The sequence below is a fragment of the Enhydra lutris genome, unplaced genomic scaffold (genome assembly GCF_002288905.1).
Source record: "Enhydra lutris kenyoni isolate GAN:26980312 unplaced genomic scaffold, ASM228890v2 scaffoldscaffold35, whole genome shotgun sequence".
Classification (NCBI taxonomy): domain Eukaryota; kingdom Metazoa; phylum Chordata; class Mammalia; order Carnivora; family Mustelidae; genus Enhydra; species Enhydra lutris.
In genome coordinates this window covers 1,101,591-1,126,119 of record NW_019154119.1, presented here as the reverse complement: position 1 = coordinate 1,126,119, position 24,529 = coordinate 1,101,591, and the positions used below count along the sequence as shown (strand labels likewise).

Genomic DNA, 24,529 nt, shown 5'->3' with positions numbered 1-24,529 from the left:
TGTTTCAAATCCAATGGTTCCCGCCCCAATCTCAACCACCTGGAGATCCTGTAGCAGAAGACTGTCCAGTGCCCTCAAATGTCAGAGCCAGCCCAACCCACCTGGACTCTGCCAATCCTCTCATTTTCTGTGTTCTTGAAAGCTCACTAGAGCCTCACCCCACTTCCACACAGCTGAAATTTAGCCTAGGCCTCCATTGATTTCTAGCAGCTGGTGCAGTTTTTAACGGGATATTAGTCTCTCTTCAGATCTTGAAACCTAGACTACTACCCCAAATGGGATAACATTCGGCTAAGGTCACTGAAGCTGGACGGTCATGAAGGCAGGATTGTTAAAGGTCGAGACACCAACTCTGGAATCAGTTTGCTTAGGTCACATCAGGTAACATCTCTGCTTGTGAAAAGGTTGTGGCCCGAGAATGGCCATTGGTCTTTACAAGTCCAAGGCAATCTCTGCTAACTCCTTTCCCTTTTTGCACACTGCCTATCCAAAGGAGAGGTCTGCAGAGAAGAAATCTTCCCCTCTGAGAAGATGATGACTGGAGACATGGTCCTGAAGAACAGTAAATGGGTTGCATGTGGACTGGTGTCCGCCGAAGGCCACCTCTGAGCTGTATGCAGAGTCCTCGGTGAAGACAGACAGGGCCCCAGCCTTCTCAGGAGTACAGAGTCATCATCAGCCACTGGACATAATGGGGAAGCAAATTATGGTCAGTTCAGGCAGATCTCTGACATTCGGCTAAGGGTGCTTCATTTTTCGGTCACCAAACCCTGGAGCCTGACACGGGATTGGGACCCCCCCCCCCCCCCCCCCCCCCCGTTCCTGAGAAGCCATGGAGACAGGATAGTAATGGATGGTTTAGCCAGAGGGACCACACCATCTGGTAGTAAGTATAAATCAACCTGAAATATAATCAACCTTGACTTCTCAGGGTGTGAGTGAATGATGATACCCAAGATGCAGGCTGATTCTGTATTCAATTCTCAATGCAATTTTCTGCCATGAATTCAATTTGGCATGCTTGGGACAGCAGTGTGCAGGTGTGTGGACCAACTGGGTAGCAGAAATCCATTAGAGCTAGTCTACATGTTTCCATTTATGGGCCCATTTGTCTGACAGCTTTATGTGGGTGTGATGCACAGTCCCTCTGCCTCACATAGAGAGGACCTCTGGAGAAACCACTTCCCAGGCCAGTTACATCAGAACGATGCTGCTAATGATGTTGGTGATGAAGATGACAAGGTTGGAGTTACCAATGGCATCAGAAAAAACCAGTGTGAAATTCCAACCAGTTGGCTGCCACTCCCTGTAGACGTTCCTGGATAGCCCTAAGGATCTCCTTCTCGAGCAGCCAGAGGTGCTCAGAGCTGAAGAGGATCTTAGAGACAACCTAACCCAGGTCACTCATTTCACATGTGGGGAAACTGAGAACCAGGCATACTGAAGTTGATTCGCCAAGGATCCCACAGCTAGTTACACGCAGTGCTGTGGGTTCACCTTGGGTCTCTGTCCAGTTCTCTTCCCATGATGGCACATTGCACTGCTGGATCCAGCTAGGGCTGTGGGCTGCCCATTTCAATGGCACATTCAGGTTTTCCTGCTCTCCCAGCTCTCAGCCTGTGCTGAGGGAATCATCGGGACTGCCTGGGATCAGGACATGAGCTTGGGGATTTAAGATGGAGATGGGCTCAGAAAATTCTAACCACTGACCCTCCAACTGAATCCTAGCTTCACATTCAGATAGGACTGTGACTGAGGCAAGACACATGCTGAGTATCCCGATATCTTGGAAAGATACTACATAGAATGGACATTTGAGGTCAAGGAAGAAACCTCTGCTTTTACTAGACCCTTTTTAAGCAGCCTAAATGGAGGATGTGTTTTTACAAAGGAAAAACATAATTTAATTCTAGATTCCAATGTCTTTGCAGGAAACACTACCTAGACCCAGGTTGGACATAGAGTAGGTGCTCAGTAAATCCGTGCAGTTTGATTCATCAGGGAAGACCGTCGGTGTCAGGCACAGATTTGTCTTGTTGGCATATCATCTCATTCACTCAACAAACATTTGTCAAGCCTCCTATTACACGCAAACTACTGTATGAGGTTTGAGAAGAGGCTACCCAGACAAGATCAGAATCCCTGCCCCTAGGGGGAAGGCTAGACCAGCTCTTGAAAAAGATCTGACCTTGATCTTTTCAGATTCATCTTGATCCAGTTTTGTCATTCTCTCCACTCTCGCCAGGACCACACACACTGTTCCCTCTAGCCTGAGCCTTTCCTACTCTCCACTGAGCCTCCCTGGATCCTTCTGATCTCCAAGGTGTTAACTTTGATGTTACCTCCTTCAGAAAGGCCTCTGTGAAATGCCCTGTTCAGACCAGTTGCCCTATTTCTGTCTGTGCTGGAGTTCATAGCTGGCCTGGGTCCTCACCCACTCTGTGTCCATGCCCTCTGCAAGAGGCTCTGAGGTGCTTCTCATGACAGAGAAGGCTAATCCCCATGTGTTGGAAGTGGACTTGGCCACGTGACTTGCTTTGGACAACAGAAGGAATTGCACAACACGATGTGCCTGACCTTGGAGACCTTGCGTGTGTAAGCTCGCTCCCCTGTACTTCTGCTATTTTCCAGAGACAATGAGACCAGCCTGGCCAGAGCTTCCTCAATGAAGGTACCGGCAAAGTCCTCAGTTCACCCACCCATCAAGAGCCAGCCAACCGAGACCCACTGACTCCCAGACGTGTAACTGGGGAACTCAGTGAGTGTTGCTGTCACAGCTGAAGTTGGGTGGATTTGTCCCATGGCATTACTGCGGTCACAGTCATTGGGTCCACTGAGCCAGGGTGTAGGTCCCTGCCCATGCACCCAGCACAGACTGAGTGCTCAGTACAGAGTGGACCAACGAATGGGGAAGTACCGTGAGTGAGGGGCTACCTCCCCAACTCAGCAGAACGAAGGCCCCAGAACCCCACTCCTTCATGAGAGCCTGGACCTGCTGTGGCCCCCTCTGCCTAAGACGGTGTGAGTCCGCCCCATGGACAAAGGCTTACCTCTGGCTTCTGGAGGTATATCCCTTTGCCATCTTGGGTTAAGTTCTGGAAGGCACCTGTGAAAATGCAGCAGCAAGGAACACAGCTAACGTGTGATGGAAACATTAGCCACTGGCTCCTCCTACCTGTCCCCTCTGCTGGGAGCCTGGTTTCAGCCCCATGTGGCCACACTTTACGAGGGCAAGTGAGCTGCCTCAGACCTTTGGCCCAGGGACAGGTGGGGTGTACATGAGTCTGAGACCATGCAGGTGGGGTTCTCAGGCACAGAGCCAGTGTGTCCCTATAGCTTCTGGCCCGTTGTTTCTGCCCCAGCAGCTGTCCTCCCTCCTGCTTGAACTGGGGACAGGGGGCAATCCACAAGGAGTGCCTGCCCTGCCTCCTTCCCACCAGCTCACCCTCCATGCTCTCCGCACGCAGCATCAGGTGGACGAAGCTGACAAAGTCCATCTGGAGGCGGGGGCCGCCGTAGCGGACAAGCATCAGCTGGCAGACGTCGTCACTGAGCACGATCCCTGCGTCAGACACAAATTCCCCCCATGGGTTCTGGGGACCTCGTGCCCCCGCCCCTCCAACTGAAGCCCCTGCAGCTGTCCCTCCCCTTCTGGGACCCGAATCCTGATAACATGGGGGTCTTCTTTCATGGGGTTCAGTATGGACTGCTCAATTAGTCCCTTAACATTATCTCCATCTCGACTCCCCATTCCCACCCCCTTAGGCCACCAGCACGAGGATCTTTTTATAGAGTGGGATGCTGGACTTCAAGGCAGGAGGCAGTCTGTCCAAGACTGGTCCAGGACATCCCCTTTGGGGCCTGATAGTCCTGGATTCAAGCTCCAGACAAATTTACGAACTTTTCTGACCGGTAACTGCTTCTTTGTTAAGTGGGGATTAGCCCTCGGCGTGGGTGATTAAACCAGAGTGTGGATGCCCCAACCTTCAGCACTGTCAGCTGTGACCAGTGATAACACACATTTCCGTGATTTGCAGATCCACAGCCTCAGGCCTCTGGACCCGGGAGCAGCTCTGTGCCTTGGGATTACTTGAGAAGTGATGCCCCCACCCCGACCCAGAGCAGGTGCGCCCCACAGGACCTGCTCGGCCTGGGCTTACCTGCGTCCCTCATGGCCGCCCGCAGCTGAGTCCTGTTCAGGTGTCCCAACCAGTGACTGTCGTGCTTGTGGAAAACCTCCTGCGCAGAACCCACACCGAAGGCTCGGGAATCACACGTTTGCAAGCATCACCTGCAAGCCCCCCCACCCCTCCATGCTGCAGTGGCCAGCATGGGACCCCGCAGCAGGCCTACAGGAGTAGGCAGAGGGTCTGGGCTTCTGAGAAAAGGAGTGGGGTTTTTTGTCACGCGGATCGACAGTCTGAGCATAGTTAAATGTGCTTGACTTAGGCACATTCTCCAAACCTTGAAGGCCTGCTGGCTTTCGGACCCAGGAGACAAGAGGGATGGTGGTGAGTAAAAACTGGGCAAGAAGGAAGAAGCCAGCTGATGCAGGACTTTAATTTTCCTGCTAAGGAGCTCAGACCTTATCCAAAGACCACAGGGAGTCTTCAAAAAGCTTTCGTCAAGGAAGCAACATGATCAGACGCGCCCTTTAGAAATCCAGGAGACTATTGCAATAGGCTGAGTTTAGGAGAGAGGGAAGGCGGGCGCCCTGAAGGGAGGGGAGAGCCGCGGGGTGAACAGTGGGGTACACAGAGCTGAAAGGGGAGTGGTGCTTACACGGCTTCGCAGAACTGCCATCTCTGCCCGCACCCCCGCCCCTGTAAGGAGGTCTGGGGAAGACTTGTTCTTACCTGACAGAGCATCAGCTGCTTCCACAGGTCTCTGAACTCCTGGATGCTCACAGTGCCGGATGCATTAAGCTGATAGAGGGTTAAGGTCAAAGCCGCCTGGGGAGTTGCTGTCACACCTCTGGGAGCAGCAGCAGGCCCTCCATACAACAGGGTGCCATTTGTGGACAGCCCTGCTCCTTGTCTCATAGCCCTGCCTGGCTTCTGCTGGCTGGTCCGTCCAGCCCAGAGTGCCCCGCCCTTGCTAGGAAGGGACAGAAGGAGCCAGAAACACACCCACACAGGGAGAAGTCTGAGGACAGGGGGCATGACGGTGATGACCACAGCTAGCACTTAGGGAGATAGGATATTCCAACACAGACTATTTGATGGGATTTAAATTTAAAAAAAAAAAAACAAAAAACAAAACAAAACAAAACAAAAAAAAACGGTCACTATTTTCCCCATTATTGTTAAAACCAGCTTCTGGAGGGAGTCCATCACAGGGCAGCTCTTATATTTAGTCATTTTATAAAACGTTAAAAACTTAATGACTGGGCCTTGTAGATCATGTCCAAATAGCTCTGCATCAGAGAGACCGGGTCAAAATACCACCACACGCAGGTCTTCTTGGAGCCCGAGTTACAGGCTTGACCTACGTTACTTCATTCTCACTTCATTGAGGGATAGGTATTCACTACGCCCCAAATGGATGATAAAATGGGGGATCAGAGAGTACAATCCTATTGAGGTTCATGCAGCCGGCAATAAGCCTGGGCCCTCCCCCGACGCCTAGCACACCTGCCTGCCGCCACACGCCCTCCTCTGCAACATTTCTGCAAAGACTCCCTTTGTTACTTGCAACCTTCACTTCCGCCCACCCCTCCCCCGCCCGGACACATACTATCCATTCCACGTGCCTCTCTGTACCATGGATAATGAAACTGCGATTCAATTGTCCACTTAGAAAAGCAGAGGGTTTGCTAGAAACATCACAGGGCTGAGAGCCAGGGAAAGAGAGTCGGTGGCGTACCACAGGGCTTACTCTGGTTTCCTGCTCTGCAAAGAGGAACAGCCACGGCCTGGTCACCAGCTGGAAAACTCGGGAGCCTGAGGCTCCTGTGGCAGCTTCTTGTTACCCGGAGGATTGCTCCTAACCAGCACCTGCGGCCGCCTCATCCCCACTATCGGCAAATAAGATTCTTGTTATTCACAGGTAATACTCAGGACTCCTTGGATGACAGCACCAAGCACCAGGCCTGGGTTACCCCACTTTCTCCCGCTGATTCTACAGAGCAGCTTTTAATAGCATCCCTTGCTGCACTCGAGGACCTGAACCCACAACGAGGCTACGTGACCGGTCAGAGATCACACTGCTAGGAAGCGCTTGGGTTGGGATTCAAACCCAGGCAGCTTGGCCCAGTGCGAAATTCTCCGCCAGCAGCGGCGGGCCTCCTGCCACGAACCTGAAAAGATACGTCCAGCAGGGCCAGGATCCCCTGGCAGGCGTCCAGGCTGAAGAGAGGCCGGGCGCTCCCCAGACCTGCAGAGGGACAGAAAGAGTGTGCATGGAGGTGGCCGTAGGTGGCACAGCCCTTTTCTGAACAGGAAGAGGCCGAGCTGTCTAGGCCACCTGTAGGTTCTAATGACTGTCATTTATAGGGGGTAGCAGGGAGTAAGAACAAGAGGGCAGCGGAGAGAGAGGGCTCTGCTGTGGTTCACCCAAGGAGCACCATAAAGCCCCGCAGAGACGACCCGGTCCCAGCGCAGTTTTGCCTCCATGTAGGCTGGTGACCATGGCCCCAGGTACCTAGGACTTAGGTACCTCACAGAGTCATGGATCCCCAAATCTGCAAGAGAGCTGAGAGATCAATTTGTTCGAGCCCCACCTAAACTGGGGGATCCTTTCTCCAGATATTTGGTGGACGGTCTCTCAGTCATGGGCATTCACTTTTTCATACGGATGGAGAGCTCCAGTCAGGAGGAATTTAGGTTACTTCCAAAGGAACCTCCTCCAAAATTTAGTCCCTAGTCCAAGTTCTGCCTCCAGAAAGGCATAAACAGGCCTATGTCTCTTCAACATCTCCCCTCCACTCTAAACGTGGCTTCTAAGCTCTCTTTGCCTTCCTCTAGACCCTATGCTTTACCATCTTCTCTCTACATGAGGTACCAAGACCAGAATGCACGCCTTCGGTTGTGGTTTCATGAAGCAGACAGAGTACAACGGGGCTATGACTTCCCAAATCTTCAAGCTGTATTCCCCAAATTACATTCCAATGATGATGTTCTGCAGAGAAAGGGTTTTGAGTTCAACTGTATTTGAAATATTTTGCATTTATGGACCCTTTTCTCCATTCACCATGCATCGTAGCCTATAATAGGTACTGAGAAGCCAACATTAAAATTTTGTTTTTGTTTAATGCAGAATTTCCTGTGCACAATTGACCACAGAGTCTAACCCCTTCTATTTCATGGAACACTTCCTAAAACTTCATAGTGTCTAATACTCCTTGGAACGCAATTTCAAAAATACAAATCTAAAGGTTTCCATTAAATATAGCCTGAATTTAGAGTAGCTTACTTAGCAGCAACTTGAAACTGTGAGCTCATGTTAAGTTCCAGGTCAACTAAATTAACCAGATATCTTTCACATAAGCTGCCATGAAAATGAGATCTCGTCTGCCAGGAACTCATGCGATTAATTTTTTAAAAAAATAATGAAATGTCAGTTTTTAATTATCATCCTGACTCTGTTTCATCTTTTGGGCTTGGGCACAGCTTGTTAAGAGCATTCTGAATTTCAATTCTGCTATCTATTATAGCAGAATTCCTTCCAGCTTTGTGCCATCTGCAATCTGATAAGCCCACCTCCTGCATCCTCTTCTGAGTCATGGATAAAAGCTGAGGAAGTGAAGGGGACCAAGGGTAGAAACCTGGGACTCTAATCTATACTTGCCGACTCTCATCTATGACACAGAATTACCCCCTCTGGTTTTGTATTTATGTAACTCTTGGGAATGGTCATCAGACTTGTGACTACATCTCTATTGCTACTTTCCAACCTACATGTCATCATTCTCCATCAGATACTTTACCAAGGATTTCGCCCAAAACCACAGTAGTTCTCTGAGCTGTCAATCCAAAAATTCTCTCATAGGACTAAATGAAAGCGATCCGTCCACACATTCTTTGGGAAACCACTTTGCATACTTGTGTTCAAAACATTTAAAAAATTATAAATGTGCTCAAGCCATCTCTTCTAGATAATTTCCCTAGAATTTTCTTTCTGGGGTGTGTGTGTGGGGGGGATTCTTATATAATTTCTAGAATCTCTCCTTCTGGCTCTTTTATGATACCTGAATTTGGCAATGAGGAACCATCTGGAAATTATTTCAAGCTCTGAGTTATACAACACCCTGGACTATAATTTGTTTGGGTCTGAAGTCTTGGCTTCATATAAAGGAGAAGCAATCACATATGTTAGGTGGCAAATACTCTTTGTTTGGTTTACTTTTTTCATTTTGAACTTCATTCTCCTCTCTGGAGAAATCATGTGCTTCCCACTTGAAATATACATACAAAAAGGTTTCCACGGGCTTTAAGCATTCTTAATAATTTACCTCAGGTTTCATATGAAGGCATCCACACTGTCCATTTGGAGCCCTCTGAGAGGATGCGCTCCCCTCCTTCAAATTTTAGTAGGTTGCTCAACTTAAATATGAGTTTATTAGAAGGCTCCCGGTGGGGGGGGAACTGGTCAGTATTTATATTGTATATAAATACAATATTTATAGGCCAGGCTGGGTACAGTCCTTCCACATGGAAGAAAGAAGTACTCAGATATTCTCAAACTAGCAAAACATCAGAAATCTTTATTTTCACAGCCATACATCTCTACACACTCAAACTAAGCAAAGCAAAAACAAAACCAAACCCCCCCAAACAAGAAAGGAAGTAACTATTTTCCAAGCTGTATAAATTTCTCTACCGCTACATGACCCACTCTGGTGTAAGACACAGCAGCCTAGGGAACCCTCGTGCAGCAACTCACATGTCCCACAGGGGAAAGAGAGCAGACCCTGAGTTCAGAACAGCCATGCCCCCTGAGTCCTACTCACTTGGCCAGGTCATGTGGTTCAGGATCTTCTGCAGCTGCACTGCATTTATTTCTGGATACTGAAGTGGGAGCAGAGTGGCAGGAAAAAAATTATCATCACCGGAGGCTCATTAGATGCAGAGGGGCTGCAGGAGAAGGGGGCTGGGAAGTCACTACCACACCTGCTCAGCACGGTATATACGTCCCTTCCGGGCAGAGTAAGTAAGCCCAGGGGGTCAAGTCCAGGAAACCCCAGCAGGACAGGACTCGTAGGAAGCATTGTAATAATGGTGTTTTTCCAACTGGGTTTTATCAAGATGCTTCAGGAGTTCAGCAAACAGTTTGGTTTGAATTTTATTCTTAATAAGATATCTTCAGCCAAGGCTCCAAGTTCTGAAGTTCATCAGAAGCAACTTTTATACCAACATGTAACTTTAAAAGGGCTCCTGGTTGGCTCAGTCAATTAAGAATCTGCCTTCCGCTCAGGTCATGATCCAGAGTCCTGGGATTGAGCCCCGCATCCGGCTCCCTGCTCAGCAGGGAGCCTGCTTCTCCCCCTCAGCTGCTCCCCCTGCTTGTGCTCTCTTGCATTCTCTTTCACTCTCAAATAAATAAATACAATCTTAAAAAAATTTTTAACTTTAAAATATACATATGAAATGTATCATCAATGTGAGCCTATAAAATAGATACACATTCATAATATATTTTTATCTGTTTTATATATACATATATATATATATATATAGGGATTCTCAATGAGATTCCATTTGATAAAAGGACTGCAACAGAAATAAATTCTTAAAAAAAATAAAAAGGACTGCAACAGAAAATGTTTGGAGATCCCTGGTATAGAGGAAAACATTTATGAACAACACATGTAAGATTCTCTCTATCCTCTCTGGCTGCATTAGGCAAAATGCCAGGGGAGAATATGAGAGAAGATGAGGGGCAGGCATATTGTGAATTAAATCCAGAGTAACACAAGGAGCTCATGCTCTTCTAGTTTTAATGACATCACTACACAGTCCGACGCCAGATTTCTAGTGCACTTCGTATCTTGTTCCTCAGCGGATCTAGCGTCCTTCAGGTTAGGGACAGAGTGGCCTCCAGAGCCCTACCTCACACCGCTGGCCTTGTGATCTGGGTCAGTGCAAGGAAAGGCCTTAAGGGGACCAGGTATGCAGCCCCAGGCCCTCCTCTTCCCTAATGTCCTCTTCCCAGCCCTATCACTTCTCTAGGTGACCCCTAAAGGGGTCTTCCTCCTTGGGCCGCCCTCCCCGCCAGGCCCCTAGAGTTTGCCGTCATGCTCTGCGCCACTGCCAACAATGCTTCTTAACTCTCAATTCCATTTCCTCAGGAATTAAAGATTAAAGCTATTTCTCCTACAACTGACTAATCAATGTCGCTTTCAAGAACAGATTCGTATTTTACAGGAGTCTTCTGGAGACAATCCTCTTCTGCTTACTTGTCTAAAGACGTGAGGACTTGAATAGAAAGTGGCAGTTTGGGGAAGAGTAGCCTTATGTCACACTTCGTACCCAAGGTCAGGCGGCTGCAAACACACCCTCCATGGAATTCTAGGCTCCACTCCGTCCCCTGGTTTGCCCTCGGCTCGCCACCACCTCTGGCCAACTTACCTTCTCAAAGAGTTTAGTGAAGAATTCATCCTGCCCTTCATTTTGGTCCACTATTTCCTAGAGGAACAGACACACGGAAAGACCTCATCGTTCATCTGGATGAATGGACGCTCAGGCACACACTCGTGTCTCATGACCTCCCAGGCCCCAGAAATCCTAAGTTGGACCTTGAGCACCGTCTTAAGTTTCCTACTACAGCATTTATACCTCCTTTGGTTCTCCAATTCTCGCTGCCTTTGGGGAAGTAGCAAACAGCAAAATGGATAAAAGAAATACCAGGTAGAAAGAAGCAGAAGCAAGTCAATGTATAACTCGTGTACCTGGGGCTCTGGGCCCTCCATGACAAGGACCCGACCAGAAGGACAGTTCTCCTGGTGCAAAAATAGCACAACCTAGGGACTCTTAGGGCACAGTAAGTAACACAGTGCAAGTGCCATAGAGTAGGGACCTTAGGATCTGCAGACTTCTTCCCCAGACACATGAACTGTGAGGGGAGAAGCCCACCATTCTTTGGAAATGGTCCCAGCATGGGGAATCCCACCTGCCTACGCACCTTAGAGAAAACAGCACTGGCGTCACAGCCAATTTCACTGCGGGGAAAACAAAGGGCAGAATTAATTCTTGGAGGGCATCTTGGGAGCCTTTTGGCCAATATTCTCCCTCCCCAGGGAATACCTCCTCCAAGTCTGTTAGCTGATCTGCCAAAGTGGGCTCACCCTGCTCTCACACCTCTCCCCCCACTTCTCCTTGGAGTCAACAGTCCAGCCACGTGGCCCCACACACTGCTGGTCCCCCTCCACGTGCCTGGGGCTGCTGCTCATCTCCACGCCCGGCACGCCTTCCACTGTCCCCACCCATACCGAGCGACTCCTACTCCTATATACAACTCGGCACTGCTAGGCAGTGAGGTTCAAGGTCAAGTCAGACTACGTAGGGCCAAACCATGAAATAAAAAAGAGAACTGGATTCTAAGCCCTGAAGGGCTGTCATGTCGAAACAGTCATGAGCAGAAGACGTTGGGCTGGAAAGTGTGTCTACTGATTCACTCGCACACACTTACGGATTCAAGCTGATTCACTGACGACAGCCTTGCCTTGTGTGCACAACCCCCATGCATCTCCTAGAAATTAACACCTCCCTGATGCTACCCCTGCTGCCCCCAGGACCATGGGAGATTGCCTCAGATCCCCCTCCTTGATGTTCTGCTAACACCCTGTGCAGATAAATGCTTGCATGGGACACAGCATACCATAAATCACTGCTTGAACATCCCTGTCCTTTCCAGGCCTTGAGCTTCTGGAGGTCAAGGGCCAGGCCTGTTCTAGCTTCTTCTCTCGCATGTCTAGCAGACTGTTCATTTCTTAGGAGAGCGGGGAGGAAGAGGAGAAGGGAGCTCTCCATACAGGGAGCTCTCTGCTCTCCCTACCCTCTCCTGTGTTGGTCACACAGACTCCATCCTCTGCCATTTCTGCCTCCTCTTCCTCCATACCCCCCTGTCCAGAGGAGGCCCCAACCGCCAGGGGAGTCCTGGGTCCTTACTGAAAGATGTGCTTCCTGGAGAAGACTCTCAGGAGAAACTCCGACTCCTGGCCGGCCTCAGATGTGCAGGGCACAATGACGTACGTCCCTGGCACCAGCTGTAGTTCCTGACTCACTTCTCTCTCTGTGAGAAATGCTTTGGGCCAGCTGAGGGGACCATTTCCCCAGAAGAACTCAGGAGGAAGTCTCCTCGGGTCACCATAGTACTGTGGGTAGAGGATGGAAGAGCCCCAGTTAAGATGATACTCAGGGCTTGTGGCCGGCCCTGGGGCTCTTGGCCAGGAGATAGGATGCAGGTGGTCTCTGATTAGCCAAACCCAACCTGCTCCAGTGGAGGGATAATGGGGTGAGGAGAGAAAAGGAAAAACCACAACGTGTCAGGAATGGGCACCATTGCTCCTTTGTGGGGCTGACGAAACACATGTCAGTTCATTTAACCTTACATTTAATAAATTCTAAAATACATCGGTTCTGCACCAGGCTCAGAAATGGCCCTATAGAGGCAGAAGGATTTCTCACGGTCCCTGGGTGACAAGAATGTCAAGTGCTCGTCCCTTCGGCACTGTTGCCTGACGTCCTCACAGCACCCACCGTGAGGTTCCTACAGTCAGGCTGAACCTGTCACGTGACATCACTCCAAACCGGGGCCAGCTGGTCAAGTGTGGCACTCACCTTGCTCAACTGAAAAACAGAGAAAAGAGAGGCCTCATTAGGCAGGGAAAGCAGCTCTTCCACAAGCACAAACTAACGGAGGCTGATATGTAAGAAGGCTTCCCCAGGGGCCCCCCGTCTCTCCCATAAGACTTGCTGTTCTCGTCAGTGACATTTTAATCCATCCTCAGGAATTCTGGGAAAGGGTGAGGGAATTGGGGAGAGGAAAAGAACAGTGGTATTGATTATACGGACTGTGTGCCGGGCACCACGAGGCGCCCTGGCGCACCACGAGGCGCCCTCTGGTCTACTCTTTGCATAAATATCAGCGTCCCCACTCTACAGATGAAGAAGTGGGTGCTCAAGGGCCCGCAGGTGATGTGTTCTAGATCACATATTCCCAAAGGACAGAGTCAAGGTCGGCACCCAGGTCTGTGTGTAGACATACAGATGGTGAAGAGGACAGGAAACAAGGAGAAAGGTTGCCCAGTGGTGGGAGACGCCCCGTGAGGCTGCATGCCCAGGAGACCCACTCACCCTAAAGAGGTAGAAGCCGATGGCGAGGTGAGGCTTCCGGTTCCGGTGCCGGTGCCTTGGCTTCTGGAGCAGGGACACCAGCACGCTGCAGGGCATCGGGAATCTCCTGTCCTCCTGAGGGCTCCAGATGGACAGCAGAAACTGCGGGTTCTTCCAGAATGTGTCTGGACCAGGACACAGTGAGGTGAGGCAGGCCCTGGCTCCCTGATCATCACATTCCCACAGACCCAGAGCACCTGTCCTAAGATTCCCACCCTGAGATCCATCTGGATAGAGTGGAGCTCTCGGCCTCCCCTCTACCCCCCACCTACCTCTCCCACCCTGTGTTCTACAGACACACAGACCAAGAGCTCTTCTCATCACCATAGCCCCTTTGCACAGCACGGTTCCTGGCACAGACTTTGTGCCCCATAGGCACTGATTGCCTGAGTAAGGGACTGTATTAACTAACTGAGAACAGGTCCATGATTTCAGGGAGATTTGCATTTTAACAGGGACAAAGCCTTAGCTGAAGGGCAACTTCAGCCTTTGGGAGGACCACTGTGGTGAGGGGGGAAGCCAGAGCCAAGGGCACCTGGCCCCCTGAGATCACACCCTACAGGTCTTTCCTTCCAAAGAGATGGCTCAGCACCTCCAGCGTGGAGAAAGGGACACGGTGACCAAATCTCTCCACTTTGAGATTTCAGACACCTTTGTCTCCTGTAACTGGTGAGCTGAGAATCCTTAATTTTGTTTCACCACCAATCCCCAGGCAAGGAGGGCCTGATGCATAGGATAAAATTACTATTTCAAGTCTGCCTTTAAGGGGTGGTTATTTCAGCATAGAAATGGCTTTGTCCTAAAACCAAAGATTGAACCCCCCTCCTTCTACCGTGCATGTGTGCCTGTCCCTTCCTGGGACCGAGGACACAGCCCAGAGGCAGAGCATGCGGCTCGACCATCAGAATTCCTCAACCTCAGCCGGATGCCCCCAAGATGCCCGCCTTCCCACTGGAGTGGCCAAGCTGCCACTCCAGCCCCCAGAACCCCAGATCCTGTGCACCTGCTTACCTCGGGGCGACTTCATCCGGCCACCGGCCGTGCTCCCCTTCTCCCACTTCCCCTCCCGCAGGGTGCAGGCCCACTTCTGGCCCACCTCCTGACTCAGCAGGCCTGGGGTCAGTTTACAGATGACCAGAAGTGTGAAATGTGCTTTAAAGTCCTTCAGAGTCATCCTGTGGAGAGGACGGGGGCACAGCACAATGTCCGTTCATCAGGACTAAAGCAGGGGCGGAACCAAACAGTCCCGCCAGCCCCACCCGGTGACCTCCCCCTTCTGTCCAGCTGAGCCCGCCTGGGACACAGGAGAGCAGCTCTGGCTCGATCAGTGTGAGGGTGCATCAGAGGACATGGGCCATCAAGAAAACTCCCCCACCCCCAGCCTGTCGTTGGAAGCAGCCTCCTGCAAAGTGTGCCGGGGGAAACATTCTTGCTGTGCTGATTGCGATGATAAAGCTGAACTGGGGCGTTCCTGGCTGGTTGATTGAGATATAAATGCCCGATAATAATTGTACAAGTCAGTTCTCAACTGTTCATTGATAAAAGCCTTAGCCCCTACTCACTAACTTTGAGACCCAAGGCAAGCTATCTGCACTGGCTGATGCTCCGTTTACCTATCCGTAAAGTGGAAATTAATAGTACTTTCAGGGCTGTTGAGTTCAGCGACCACTTCCAAAGAGAGAAGGGTCACAGCAGGCTAGAAAGAGTGCAGAATGGGGGAAGAAGGGCCCATGGGAACAAGGGTGGAAGTTAATAGTAAGGGCCAGAAGAGAAGGGAAAGGGGAGCAGGTGGGGCTCCCATCAGAAACCCAGAAACAGCATCTGCTCAAGGCATCTTGGTGGCTTTTCATAAAAGGGGGTGAATGGCTTTGGGGTGGGTGGGAGTCTGGCCATGATGCTCCGAGGTGGCTTAGAGTTTATAATGCCTTCTTTCCTCATCTCTCTTTCAGACCAGGAAAGACAAAATCTTGGGTTTGAGTGTTTTGAGAGATACAAGAGACAGGGTAGAAAGCAGGGAGAGGGAGGTGGCCGCCCCCTTGCTCAGCACTGAGTGCCCACCGGGCACCATGCCAGAAGTCACAGCTCTTATCATAGGGAGTGTGACTGCTTGCGGGAGCTGCGGGTCCCTAACAGGTCTTTGTGATCTCTGCACATGAGGCTGCCGGACACATGTGTGGCACCCAGTAAATATTGGCAGGCTGAGTGTCCAAATGGAAGCCAGAGCATTTGCCCCAAGTCCCCAGGTCAGATACCAGAATTCGCCATCATCACTCTTCCTCAGCAGTAGAATCTTCTCCTTGGGGCTCAGTAGCTCCCACGTACTTGAGCTGAAAAGAGAAAAGGGGTGTTTCTGTGGGGATGAAGGATTGGGGGGATGTGGGGGAGATGCTCAGAAGTGTCATTATTTCTCTCCTCCTCACGCTGCTTTGCAAACAACTGAATCTCACATCCCGTCTTCTAAAAACAACACGTAACAGTAATTCATCCCTCACAGGGCACCAAGCTCTGGGCCAGGCCCCTCACAGACTTTATCTCACCTAAGGCTAACAACAAGTTTGCAAGGTAGGGATTTTTATTGCCATTTTAGATATTGGGAAACAGAGGTTAAAACAGATTAAATCACTTTCCCGAAGTCACAAAATTACAAAATGTCCAAGCACATTTGAAACGACCTTGGTACTACGTATTTTCAAAGCCCATCATTTTGAACTTTTGTGCCTGATCACAAGGGAGTAAGGCTTTCCTGTATTATTTCCCCACATAAACAACTAAATATGCGACAAAATATAGAAAACAACTGTCTTCAAACATTAGACAGCAGGCAGCACCAGGTTATGACCCAGAGGAAGGGGACACAATGAGGTGAATCCCAACGTCACCCAGACTCCTGTGAAACGAAATCCCTGGAGGGTGACACAGAGACCCCCATTCTGGTCTGAGCAGAGCTCCTGGAGGTCACGACACAGAACCAGAAGGTCCAGGCCAATCCGGATCTGTCTCTGACCCAGTGGGCCCAAGAGCACACTGAACCGTGCCGGGGAAAGAACACAGATTCAACTCCAAAGACCTTAAGGGATTCATTCACTAATCATCAGTTTCTTCATCTGTAAAATGGGGATAAAACTCCCTACCTATATGAGCACTGTTCAGAGAATCAGAGATAATAAATACTCAAAGTGCTTGGAGGAAATAGGCCAGCTTGCACATGAGAGGTCTCTACATGCTCAAAGTCAAGGTAATTTTTATTTTTAAATAAATAAGGGCAGGAAAAAAATTCAAAGGGCTTAGCACAGTGCTGGCAAGCTCTCAGTAAACATTAGCTTGGTTATTATAATGAATGAGAAAACCGTCTATATGTCATTAAGCATCTTATAAATGTGAGCGATTGACCTTCACCGTCAGAAAGCTCTCCCGATCCAGCTAGAGACCGAAGAACAATGTTGAATTGGCGTGCAGAGGGTAGCCTCCTTCGCAGGCTTGCCCTGCCCCGTCCTCACCCCTGCCAGCCCATCCCGGGTGTTCACCTATCACTCCAGTCTCCTTTCCATTCCACTTTGCCCCAGGGGTTCCGCAGCCTGACTAGATATTCTGGTCCATGTTTGCAGGTCACCTGCGCAAAATGAGAAGCAATTTCAGTGGCTGGGCTAAGTGCCAAACGCAAATGCTGCAGAGATCTGGGCGAGATCCGTGCCTGCCAGATGAGACCTTGAAGTGGAAGTTGGAAGGCCCTGAGCACGGGGAGAAGAGAAAGTGGTTCTGCCTCTTAGAGCTGCCAAGACCTAGCACAAGTTACTTACCTTCTCTGGGTCTGTTTCCTCATGTGTAAAGTAAAGCTAATAGCCACGTCTGCTGTAATGGGTTGAATGGTGCCCCCCCTCCCCCACCAAAGATAGATCTACCCAACATCTGTCAGTGTGATCTTATTTAGTTATTTATTTTTAAATATTTATTTATTTATTTCAGTGAGAGAGAGAGAGAGTGCGCACAGGCATGGGGGCAGAGGGAGAGAGACTCAAGCAGACTCCACACGGAGCACAGAGCCTGACACAGGGCTCGATCCCATGACCCTGAGATCACGACCTGAGCCGAAACCGAGTTGGACATTTAACCGACTGGGCCACCCAGTTGCCCTAGTGTGATCCTATTTATTAAAAGAGTCTTTGCAGACATAATAGAATTAAGGAACTGGAGATGAAATCACCCTGGAGGGGTGCCTGGGTGGTTCAGTCAGGTTAGCGTCTGCCTTCAGCTCAAGTCCTGGGATCAAGCCCCATGGTCCAGCTCCCTGCTCAGTGGGGAACCCACTTCTCCCTCTCCCTCTGCTGCATCCCGTCCCCTGCTTGAGCTCTCTGGCTCATTCTCTCCTCTCAAATAAATAAATAAAATCTTAAAAAAAAAAAAAAAGAAAAAAGAAAAGAAAAGAGAAGAAGAGAAAAGAAAAAAAAAGAAAAAGAAAAGAAAAGAAAAATCACCGTGGATTAGGGAAGTCCTAAACCCAGTGACAAGAGAAGGGAAAGGAAGGGTGGGGGAGACACAGAGAAGGCCATGTGGAGACTGAGGGAGAGATGGGAGCTCTCCAGCGGAAGCTAAGGAGTGCTAGGAGCCACCATAAGCCAGAAGAGGTGAGGAAGGACCCCCTACCACAACCCCCATACCACCCACCCCTCCTGCACAGGCTGCCATGACAGCTTGGTTTCAGACTTCTGGCCTCCGGAACCGTGAAAGAACAAATTTCCGTTGCTTGAAGCCCCCCAGTTTGCGGTGATTTGTTACGGCAGGCCCAGGACACTAACACACCCCCTCACAGGGTTGTTGTGAGAATTGTTAACATTTGTGAAGCAGCCGGAACATGACTTAGCGCACAGGAAGTGCTACATTTTGGTAAAAACGTTAAATCAAAAAAAAATTTAAAAATTAATATATTAAATAAATATAAAACAAAATATGGACATAAACATATAACTAAATATTACCAAAGTCTAAGTTTTGTTAAAGAAGTATGAGAATACATGAAAAACTCTTGGCGCGCACACACACACACACACACACACACACACACACACGACTGATGCAGGTCTGGGAGGTGGAGGAAGACAGGTGGGAGCTGAGTTGAAGAGATCTGGATGCGTAAAAGGGAACTGGAGGACTTGGGGACGTCAGGCTGTTCTAGACATCGGGGGCCCTCGATGATGGAACCTGCATGTTTCTCACCTGCATACCCCATCCACCCAGAGTACCCCTCTCCCTCAGACAAATCTACTGACCTTTCTGGGGCCAGCTCAATGCCACCTCCTCTATGAAGGCTTTCTTGACGTTCCCCAACCCAACCAGGCAAATGTCTCCTCAACGACCTCTGAGCCCCTAAAGCCTTTTATCTATTCTTCCCTCCACTTTCTACTTTGCTTCCTTCCCATTTTTACATACAGTTTATCTCCATCCCTGTGTGTGAGCTCTGTGTAGACAGGGTCCCTGTCTGATGCCTCTTTCCCTCTAGGCTTAGCACAGCTCAAAAGATGAATAACCATGGGAAGGACCCAGGAGGCTGACGGAAAGCAGTGTGTGAGAAAGAAGCGGGAATTTGGGTGGGAAGCCCCAGACGGGAAGGTCTTCAGTGGTAGCCCAGAGCAAAGAGGGCCTCGAGGAAGGGCGGTGAGGCCCAGCAGGGCTGGGTCGCTGACTGGCAGGGGCTTCCTCAGGGCAGAGGGGCTGGGATGGTGCCCTGCAGGTGGCCCAGGCTAGACCCACCACGTCACTCCAGAACACGGGTGCACAGGTGCAGGGAGCCCAGCCCCTGCTTCAGCAGGTAAAGAATTGGCCCCTGAGACTGGACACAGCTAATAATGCTCACCAAAGCCTTGGTGAGAAGCCCCAAGAGAGAAGGGGGAACCCGAAGGGAAACAGAGGGGCTGGTTCCACCCACCTTCCTGATTCCTGTGAGGGTATAGGCATGGCCTCCCACCAGCCCATTCTCCAGCACCCTCTCCATCTGTGAAGACAAGAGAGCTCCTGTCAGCCTGTGGTTGTGTACAGGTTATCTGGGGGGCATGGGGACCTGTGTGGCTGGAGCAAGGGCTTATGGGGAGGGCTGAGGGAGACCCACACAGGGGCCTCACAGTTGTCAAAGCTCTTCAGCACCCACTCGTTGGAGCCTCTAAGTCAGGATGCCGTTCTGCATGATTCCCATCCCTTTGGACAGAGGACAAGCTCAGATTTGGAGCTGCTAAACCATCATGTGGGGTGGCAGGGTGGTCGCTCCTGGGGGCGGGGCCAAACCCAGGGCTCCCTATGCTAGTTCCATGTTCTTGGTTTTTGCTAAATTGGTCAGTAAAGACCAGTTGTGCTAATACAGCCCCTTGCACCTGGTTGACACTTAGTCACCGTTAGCTGGCTTGTCTACACCATCTGCATTTGACTTTGGCCCCTGAGGGCTCTGCTTGGCTGCTTGGGTTTGAACACCAGGACTCTAGGAGAGAGAGCTGGTTGGGGGTCTTGGGGACCATGCTAGGTGAGAACAGAAGCTGGCGGATGAAGGGGATGGCAGCAGGAGAGGACACTGTGCTGGTACACAGCCCAGTCGCACCCCCGAGTGGGTCTGGCCGCCAATGAGGGTTCTGTTGTAGGTGGCTCGGGTCAGGATGTCCCAGAGGTTGCCAGGGGCTTCTGATGGATTGAAGGTCATTGTCACCCCTCCAGTGAAGTCCACGAGTGCTTCAGACACCTGCCCACGCTGCAAGTCTTCATAGGAGCCAGAGAGCCTGCCCAGGGAAGGAGTACAAATGGGAGTAGAAGGGAAGGGGCATTCATAGTGTAGCCTGGGATGGTCCAAATGAGTCAAATGAGTCTGCTTGGTTCTTTCCTGGGTATATGCCTGCTACTCCTTCCTTCCATCCCAGAGGCAAAGGAGAAAATATATACTGAGTTCCTATCCTCGTTAAACAACTCCATCCATTAGGGAAAGCTGAAGGGAAGGGAAGGGAAGGGAAGGGAAGGGAAGGGAAGGGAAGGGGGAATTGGGAAGGAAAAGGAAAAGGGAAAGGGAAAGGTAAGGGAAGGGAAGGGAAGGGAAGGGAAGAGAAGGGGGAATTGGGAAGGAAAAGGAAAAGGGAAAGGGAAAGGGAAAGGGAAGGGAAAAGATTTCTGGTGGTTGTCTTACTTGGCATAAGCCTTTTCCAGAAGAGCTCCCCAGAACAAGTTTTTGTAGGTAGAAGAGACAAACACCAGCTGGCCAGCTGCATTCACAGGGAGTCGGTCATCTATCACCACAGGCACCCACTTCCCAAAGTGCCAGAACTGGAAGGAGAAAGTGCCCACCAGTGTGTGAAGATTGCCATGGAAGATGGTCAGCCCAGGGGGCAAAGACACGACTCTCCCGAGACCCCTCTTTCCTAAGGCTTCCTCCAGGCTGGGGCACCAGCAAGTTACTCACCCAGAACTGGAAGATGCCGGCATACTTCTCAGTGAAATTCTGATTCAGGGGAACAACACGGCTCAAGATGTCCTGGTGCAAAGTCAGAGCTTGCAAAGCAGCCAAGAACCAGCAGTCTCCTAAGCCAGAGAGCACACGGCATCTGCACGGTGTCCTTCCTACATTCTACAGGTGTTTGCACCAATCTACTGAAGACATTACATGCAAGAAATGCCTAGTCCCAGCTGCTTTTCTCCCTGGGCTTGTAGCCCAGTTTAGCAGAAGGGAAAGATATACCGAGGAGGAAAACAGTTGAGTGAGCAGAAGGTGAGGAAGAGCACTGGCAGGAATCTCAACTTGACACCAAGAACTGAACCACATTCCTGGACCAGCTTCCTGAAGGCCACATCCTCAGGAACTTGGACCCAAACACAACCAAACTTTTCTAAAGTCCTGCTTCTGTAACTGATTTATGCTCTTCTGGAAAGATCTCAACCCTTCCACACTCCATTATCCCCATCTGTAAAACAGGTATCGCTACATTTGTGCCTTCCTTTGTGGCCACGGGTTTTTCCTAGTCCCCCCAAAAAGAAAGTCAGGATGAGGATAGGCTTGCTTGGACTCTAGATGGGGCATCTAGTGACTGGTGTGCCAAAAAGGACTCATTATGGGGACTAGAACAGAGGGAGCACATTCTCCCAAGACAAAACCCAGACCTGTAAACTGGTAATGAGGATTGTCCTAGGGGAAAGTTTTGGCATTCCCATGTACCCTCAGAGGACCAGTTATTATCATTTTCCAGGTGAAGGACACGGACTTCAAGGTGGAGGTCAGGGTGGCCATTTCCCCCATTGGGACCTCTCAGATCCATTCTTTCCCACTCCACTCTGCCTTGGCTGGGTCAGGCTCATGGCTGCCAGGTCTGCGTGTCCAGGGGTTGTACACACTTACCTACCACTCCCTGGCACAGGTCCAGCCTTTTGGTATTGGCAGAATAGAACTGGGGATTGCTGTGTAACTCCTGCAGGGGACAGACAGAATTATCCTTTTGACCAAGAAGCTCTTTGAGCTACAGTGACCATAGTTTCCCATACCCCAAGATTGGACTTATGGGGACACAGATATGGAATATATATGAAATCGGGGCTGTCCCAGGCAAGCTGGCATATGGATTCAGCCCATCACATTTCTCATTCCTTCTTGCAGCCCATGGAAGTCAGAGTCTGGGAGAACTCTGTGTGGATCCTGAGAAATAGCACTGGTACCCAAAATGCCTTTGCCTGGAGTTTCTGTTAAAATGGAAGTATGTCTTTTAGAGGGTGTTCATATTTTTTCTTAGAGATCTGCCCATTGTCCTTATTCTCCTCCTCCTCCTCCTTCCTACCCTACCGCCCAACAGAATAGCCTTTTTGCCTTTCTGTGCTGAGATGCAGGTGGGGTGGCAGTGGGAGTGGGGCAGGTGGTCTCTGCTCCACGGTGAGGACTAAAGCCCTCATGTTCAGCATTGGCACAGCTCACCCAAGGTCAGGTGTGACAGACTCTACATCAGCAGTTCCCGAATTTTCAGGGAAAAGTAGAATCTTGGCTGCTGTCTAGTTTGGGAGGCCCACTTGGGAATTTTGCACACAGAAGGGACTGAATCTGGGGCCATACGCTTTGATGGGAAGGCTGAACAGTGCCCAGAAGGGTGGTGAATCTGTGACAAGCCTGACTCCATTTTGTTCCCCAGCCATGTTGAGGAAAATTATTGTATAATTCAAGTTTGGTGGGGGCTGGATTGCCTTTGAACACAATAAGTTGCCTTTTAAAGGAATTGTCAAAGCACTTTAGAAAGTGAAGAATATTGTAAAGTGATTAATAGCTTCTTAATTTATGTCTTCCATGGGCCTGATTTAAGGGTTAAGAGTGAAGGTATGTGAGAATGTGTCTCCTTGGTCGATGGCATTGGTGGTGGCTCAGGGTGTCCCGTCATCTTGGAGGAGACCCAACAGTACTTTGGCTGTGGCTGCCCAGTGTATTTCTGGGTAGGGGCTGAGGGAGATCACATCTCAGATCCCTTTCAGCACCACCCCTGGTTTTCTCCATCTGGAGAATGGGAATGTGGGCGCTCACCCACTGCCTTCACCTGGGGATCAATGGCAGTGAGTAAGACATGGCATCCAGAACACTCCCCAAGGAAGGTCTGGGCTGACGTGTGTGTGTGTGTGGGGGGGTTGTGTGTACATGTGTGTGTACTGTGGGGAAGCACCCTCCTCCCTTACTGGAGGCCTCTTCCATTGTAGGCCAGGAGGCAGCTTCTGCAGCAGGGGCCCACTGCCCATCGAGCGCAGACTGGCTGGAAAGCTGTCATCTTCAAAGAGGTGGCCTTCCATCAGGCACCTTTCTCTCAGGGCCTCATAGTCTTGCTTGGAGAGCTGTGAGGAGCCCCGCAATGAGTTCTTCCGCCCCAACTTCCATCTGCCTCGGAAAGGTAGCCATAGAGACATGGTCGAGCCGGTCTTCCAGATGGTCTCTGTTGCTCCTGGAATGGAGAGCCCATGTTCAGTTTACTCACTGCCTGTTGATGCTGTGCCATTCCCCCAGCGAGGAGGAGGATGGAGAGGTGAGACAGACTGCAGCATCTTGTCTGATTCTCATCCCAGACAGTGGGGTCCTTGAGCACTTGTTCCAGTGCTGGGGTTCTGATGGGGATTCTGGGCTCCCACAGCCAAGGCCTGAGGGAAAGGAGGGGTCTCTTCAGCCTCAGGGCTGGGTCCTGGGCCCCTGACCATAATAATGACACAAGGACACTTCTGCTTAGGGGGGCAGGGGAAGGAGGAGAGTAGCAGGAAGCTAAAGTTCGTTCATTGGACTTGAGGGTCCCTGTGCCAGACAAGGAAGGAGCAGTGGCTACCCCTTCTGTCCTCCCTCACAGGGCCTTCCTGCTGTCACCCCCAAGCTCACACACATCCTTCCACTTGCTCTAATGTCCTCCTCTGTCTTCCCTGCAAAACCATGTCTCTAGCTTTCCTCCTTCTACATATTCTTCAAATCAACTCCTTCTTTAAAGATATTTTTGGCAATGTAAAAAAAAATCACATATGTATTATGGTGAATACTGAAAGGTCTGTACCTACCTGTTCTCTTCTTCACCTTATTAATAGGATCCCAGTTTTGATCACTCAATAAAACCTGATTTCCTAGAGCTTCCTGCTGGACAGGTTGGCCATTGAGATGAAGGTGGCAGTCTACCAGGTGAGGCTTTTGGAAAAGTTACGACTTTCCCAATGTTTCCAGTTGGCACTACTTTCAAATTCCCCCCTTCCCGATCCTGGGAAAGCAGATATAACAGCTAGAGAGGGACCACTAGGTAAAAAACCACATGCTAGAAGGAGTCTGGATCTTGATGACTGCCTTGAACAAATGGTCCAGACTTGGTGGCTTGCCTCCAGGCTTATTACATGAAAAGGACAAACCATTTGCTTACTTAAGCCATGAGAGTGGCCAGACTCGGCAGTGCTCTCTATGTTAGCCAGTGTTACACATCTGTTACATACAACCATAGCACTCTCAAGTGATACTCAATGGCCTAGAAAATTTTACATACACTTTTGGGAGATCAATGGATCCTTCTTCTGAAGCTCATCAACAACCTTCACACTGAGAGCTCTGCCAGCTGATTGGACCCCACCAACCTCAATATTCTAGCATATCTTTATATCGCCTATGTCTATTTTTGTGCAGTAGTTGATTCATTAAGCCAGTGATTTCATGGCCTCTATGATTTGTATTCCTATCTACTTAGAATCTG

General features: G+C 50.1%; 1 protein-coding gene across 2 annotated transcripts; it reads right to left on the bottom strand.

Annotated features, from left to right (window-relative positions):
- Positions 1 to 655: 655 nt before the first annotated feature.
- Positions 656 to 23,225, bottom strand: LOC111154174 (calpain 14). Of its 2 annotated transcripts, XM_022513606.1 has the most exons (21): positions 23,001 to 23,225; positions 21,691 to 21,760; positions 20,761 to 20,879; positions 20,488 to 20,624; positions 19,915 to 20,089; positions 19,255 to 19,320; positions 16,859 to 16,944; positions 15,587 to 15,661; positions 14,346 to 14,509; positions 13,296 to 13,459; positions 12,780 to 12,788; positions 12,108 to 12,313; positions 11,122 to 11,158; positions 10,569 to 10,625; positions 8,951 to 9,008; positions 6,311 to 6,375; positions 4,857 to 4,925; positions 4,161 to 4,239; positions 3,446 to 3,562; positions 3,051 to 3,106; positions 656 to 682 (listed from the first exon to the last, which is right to left on the bottom strand). In XM_022513606.1, the coding sequence occupies exons 1-21, from the start codon at positions 23,223 to 23,225 to the stop codon at positions 656 to 658; spliced, it is 2,061 nt and encodes a 686-aa protein (XP_022369314.1). The 2 variants fall into 2 exon arrangements, with proteins under 2 accessions (XP_022369314.1, XP_022369315.1); XM_022513607.1 differs by lacking the exons at positions 20,488 to 20,624; positions 21,691 to 21,760; positions 23,001 to 23,225 and having other exon boundaries at positions 20,761 to 20,783.
- Between the last annotated feature and the right edge of the window lie 1,304 nt (positions 23,226 to 24,529).

What these genes read in the sequence shown, in the direction of transcription:
- LOC111154174 (XM_022513606.1), bottom strand. Translation starts at nt 23,225, where the DNA reads ATGTCTCTATGGCTACCTTTCCGAGGCAGATGGAAGTTGGGGCGGAAG. An exon ending in CCTGTGCCAGGGAGTGGTAG is followed by an intron (nt 20,880 to 21,690) that starts GTAAGTGTGTAC and finishes TCTCTGGCTTAG; the next exon opens with GAGACTGCTGGTTCTTGGCT. An exon ending in GAACCACATGACCTGGCCAA is followed by an intron (nt 6,376 to 8,950) that starts GTGAGTAGGACT and finishes GTCCCTCTGCAG; the next exon opens with GTCTGGGGAGCGCCCGGCCT.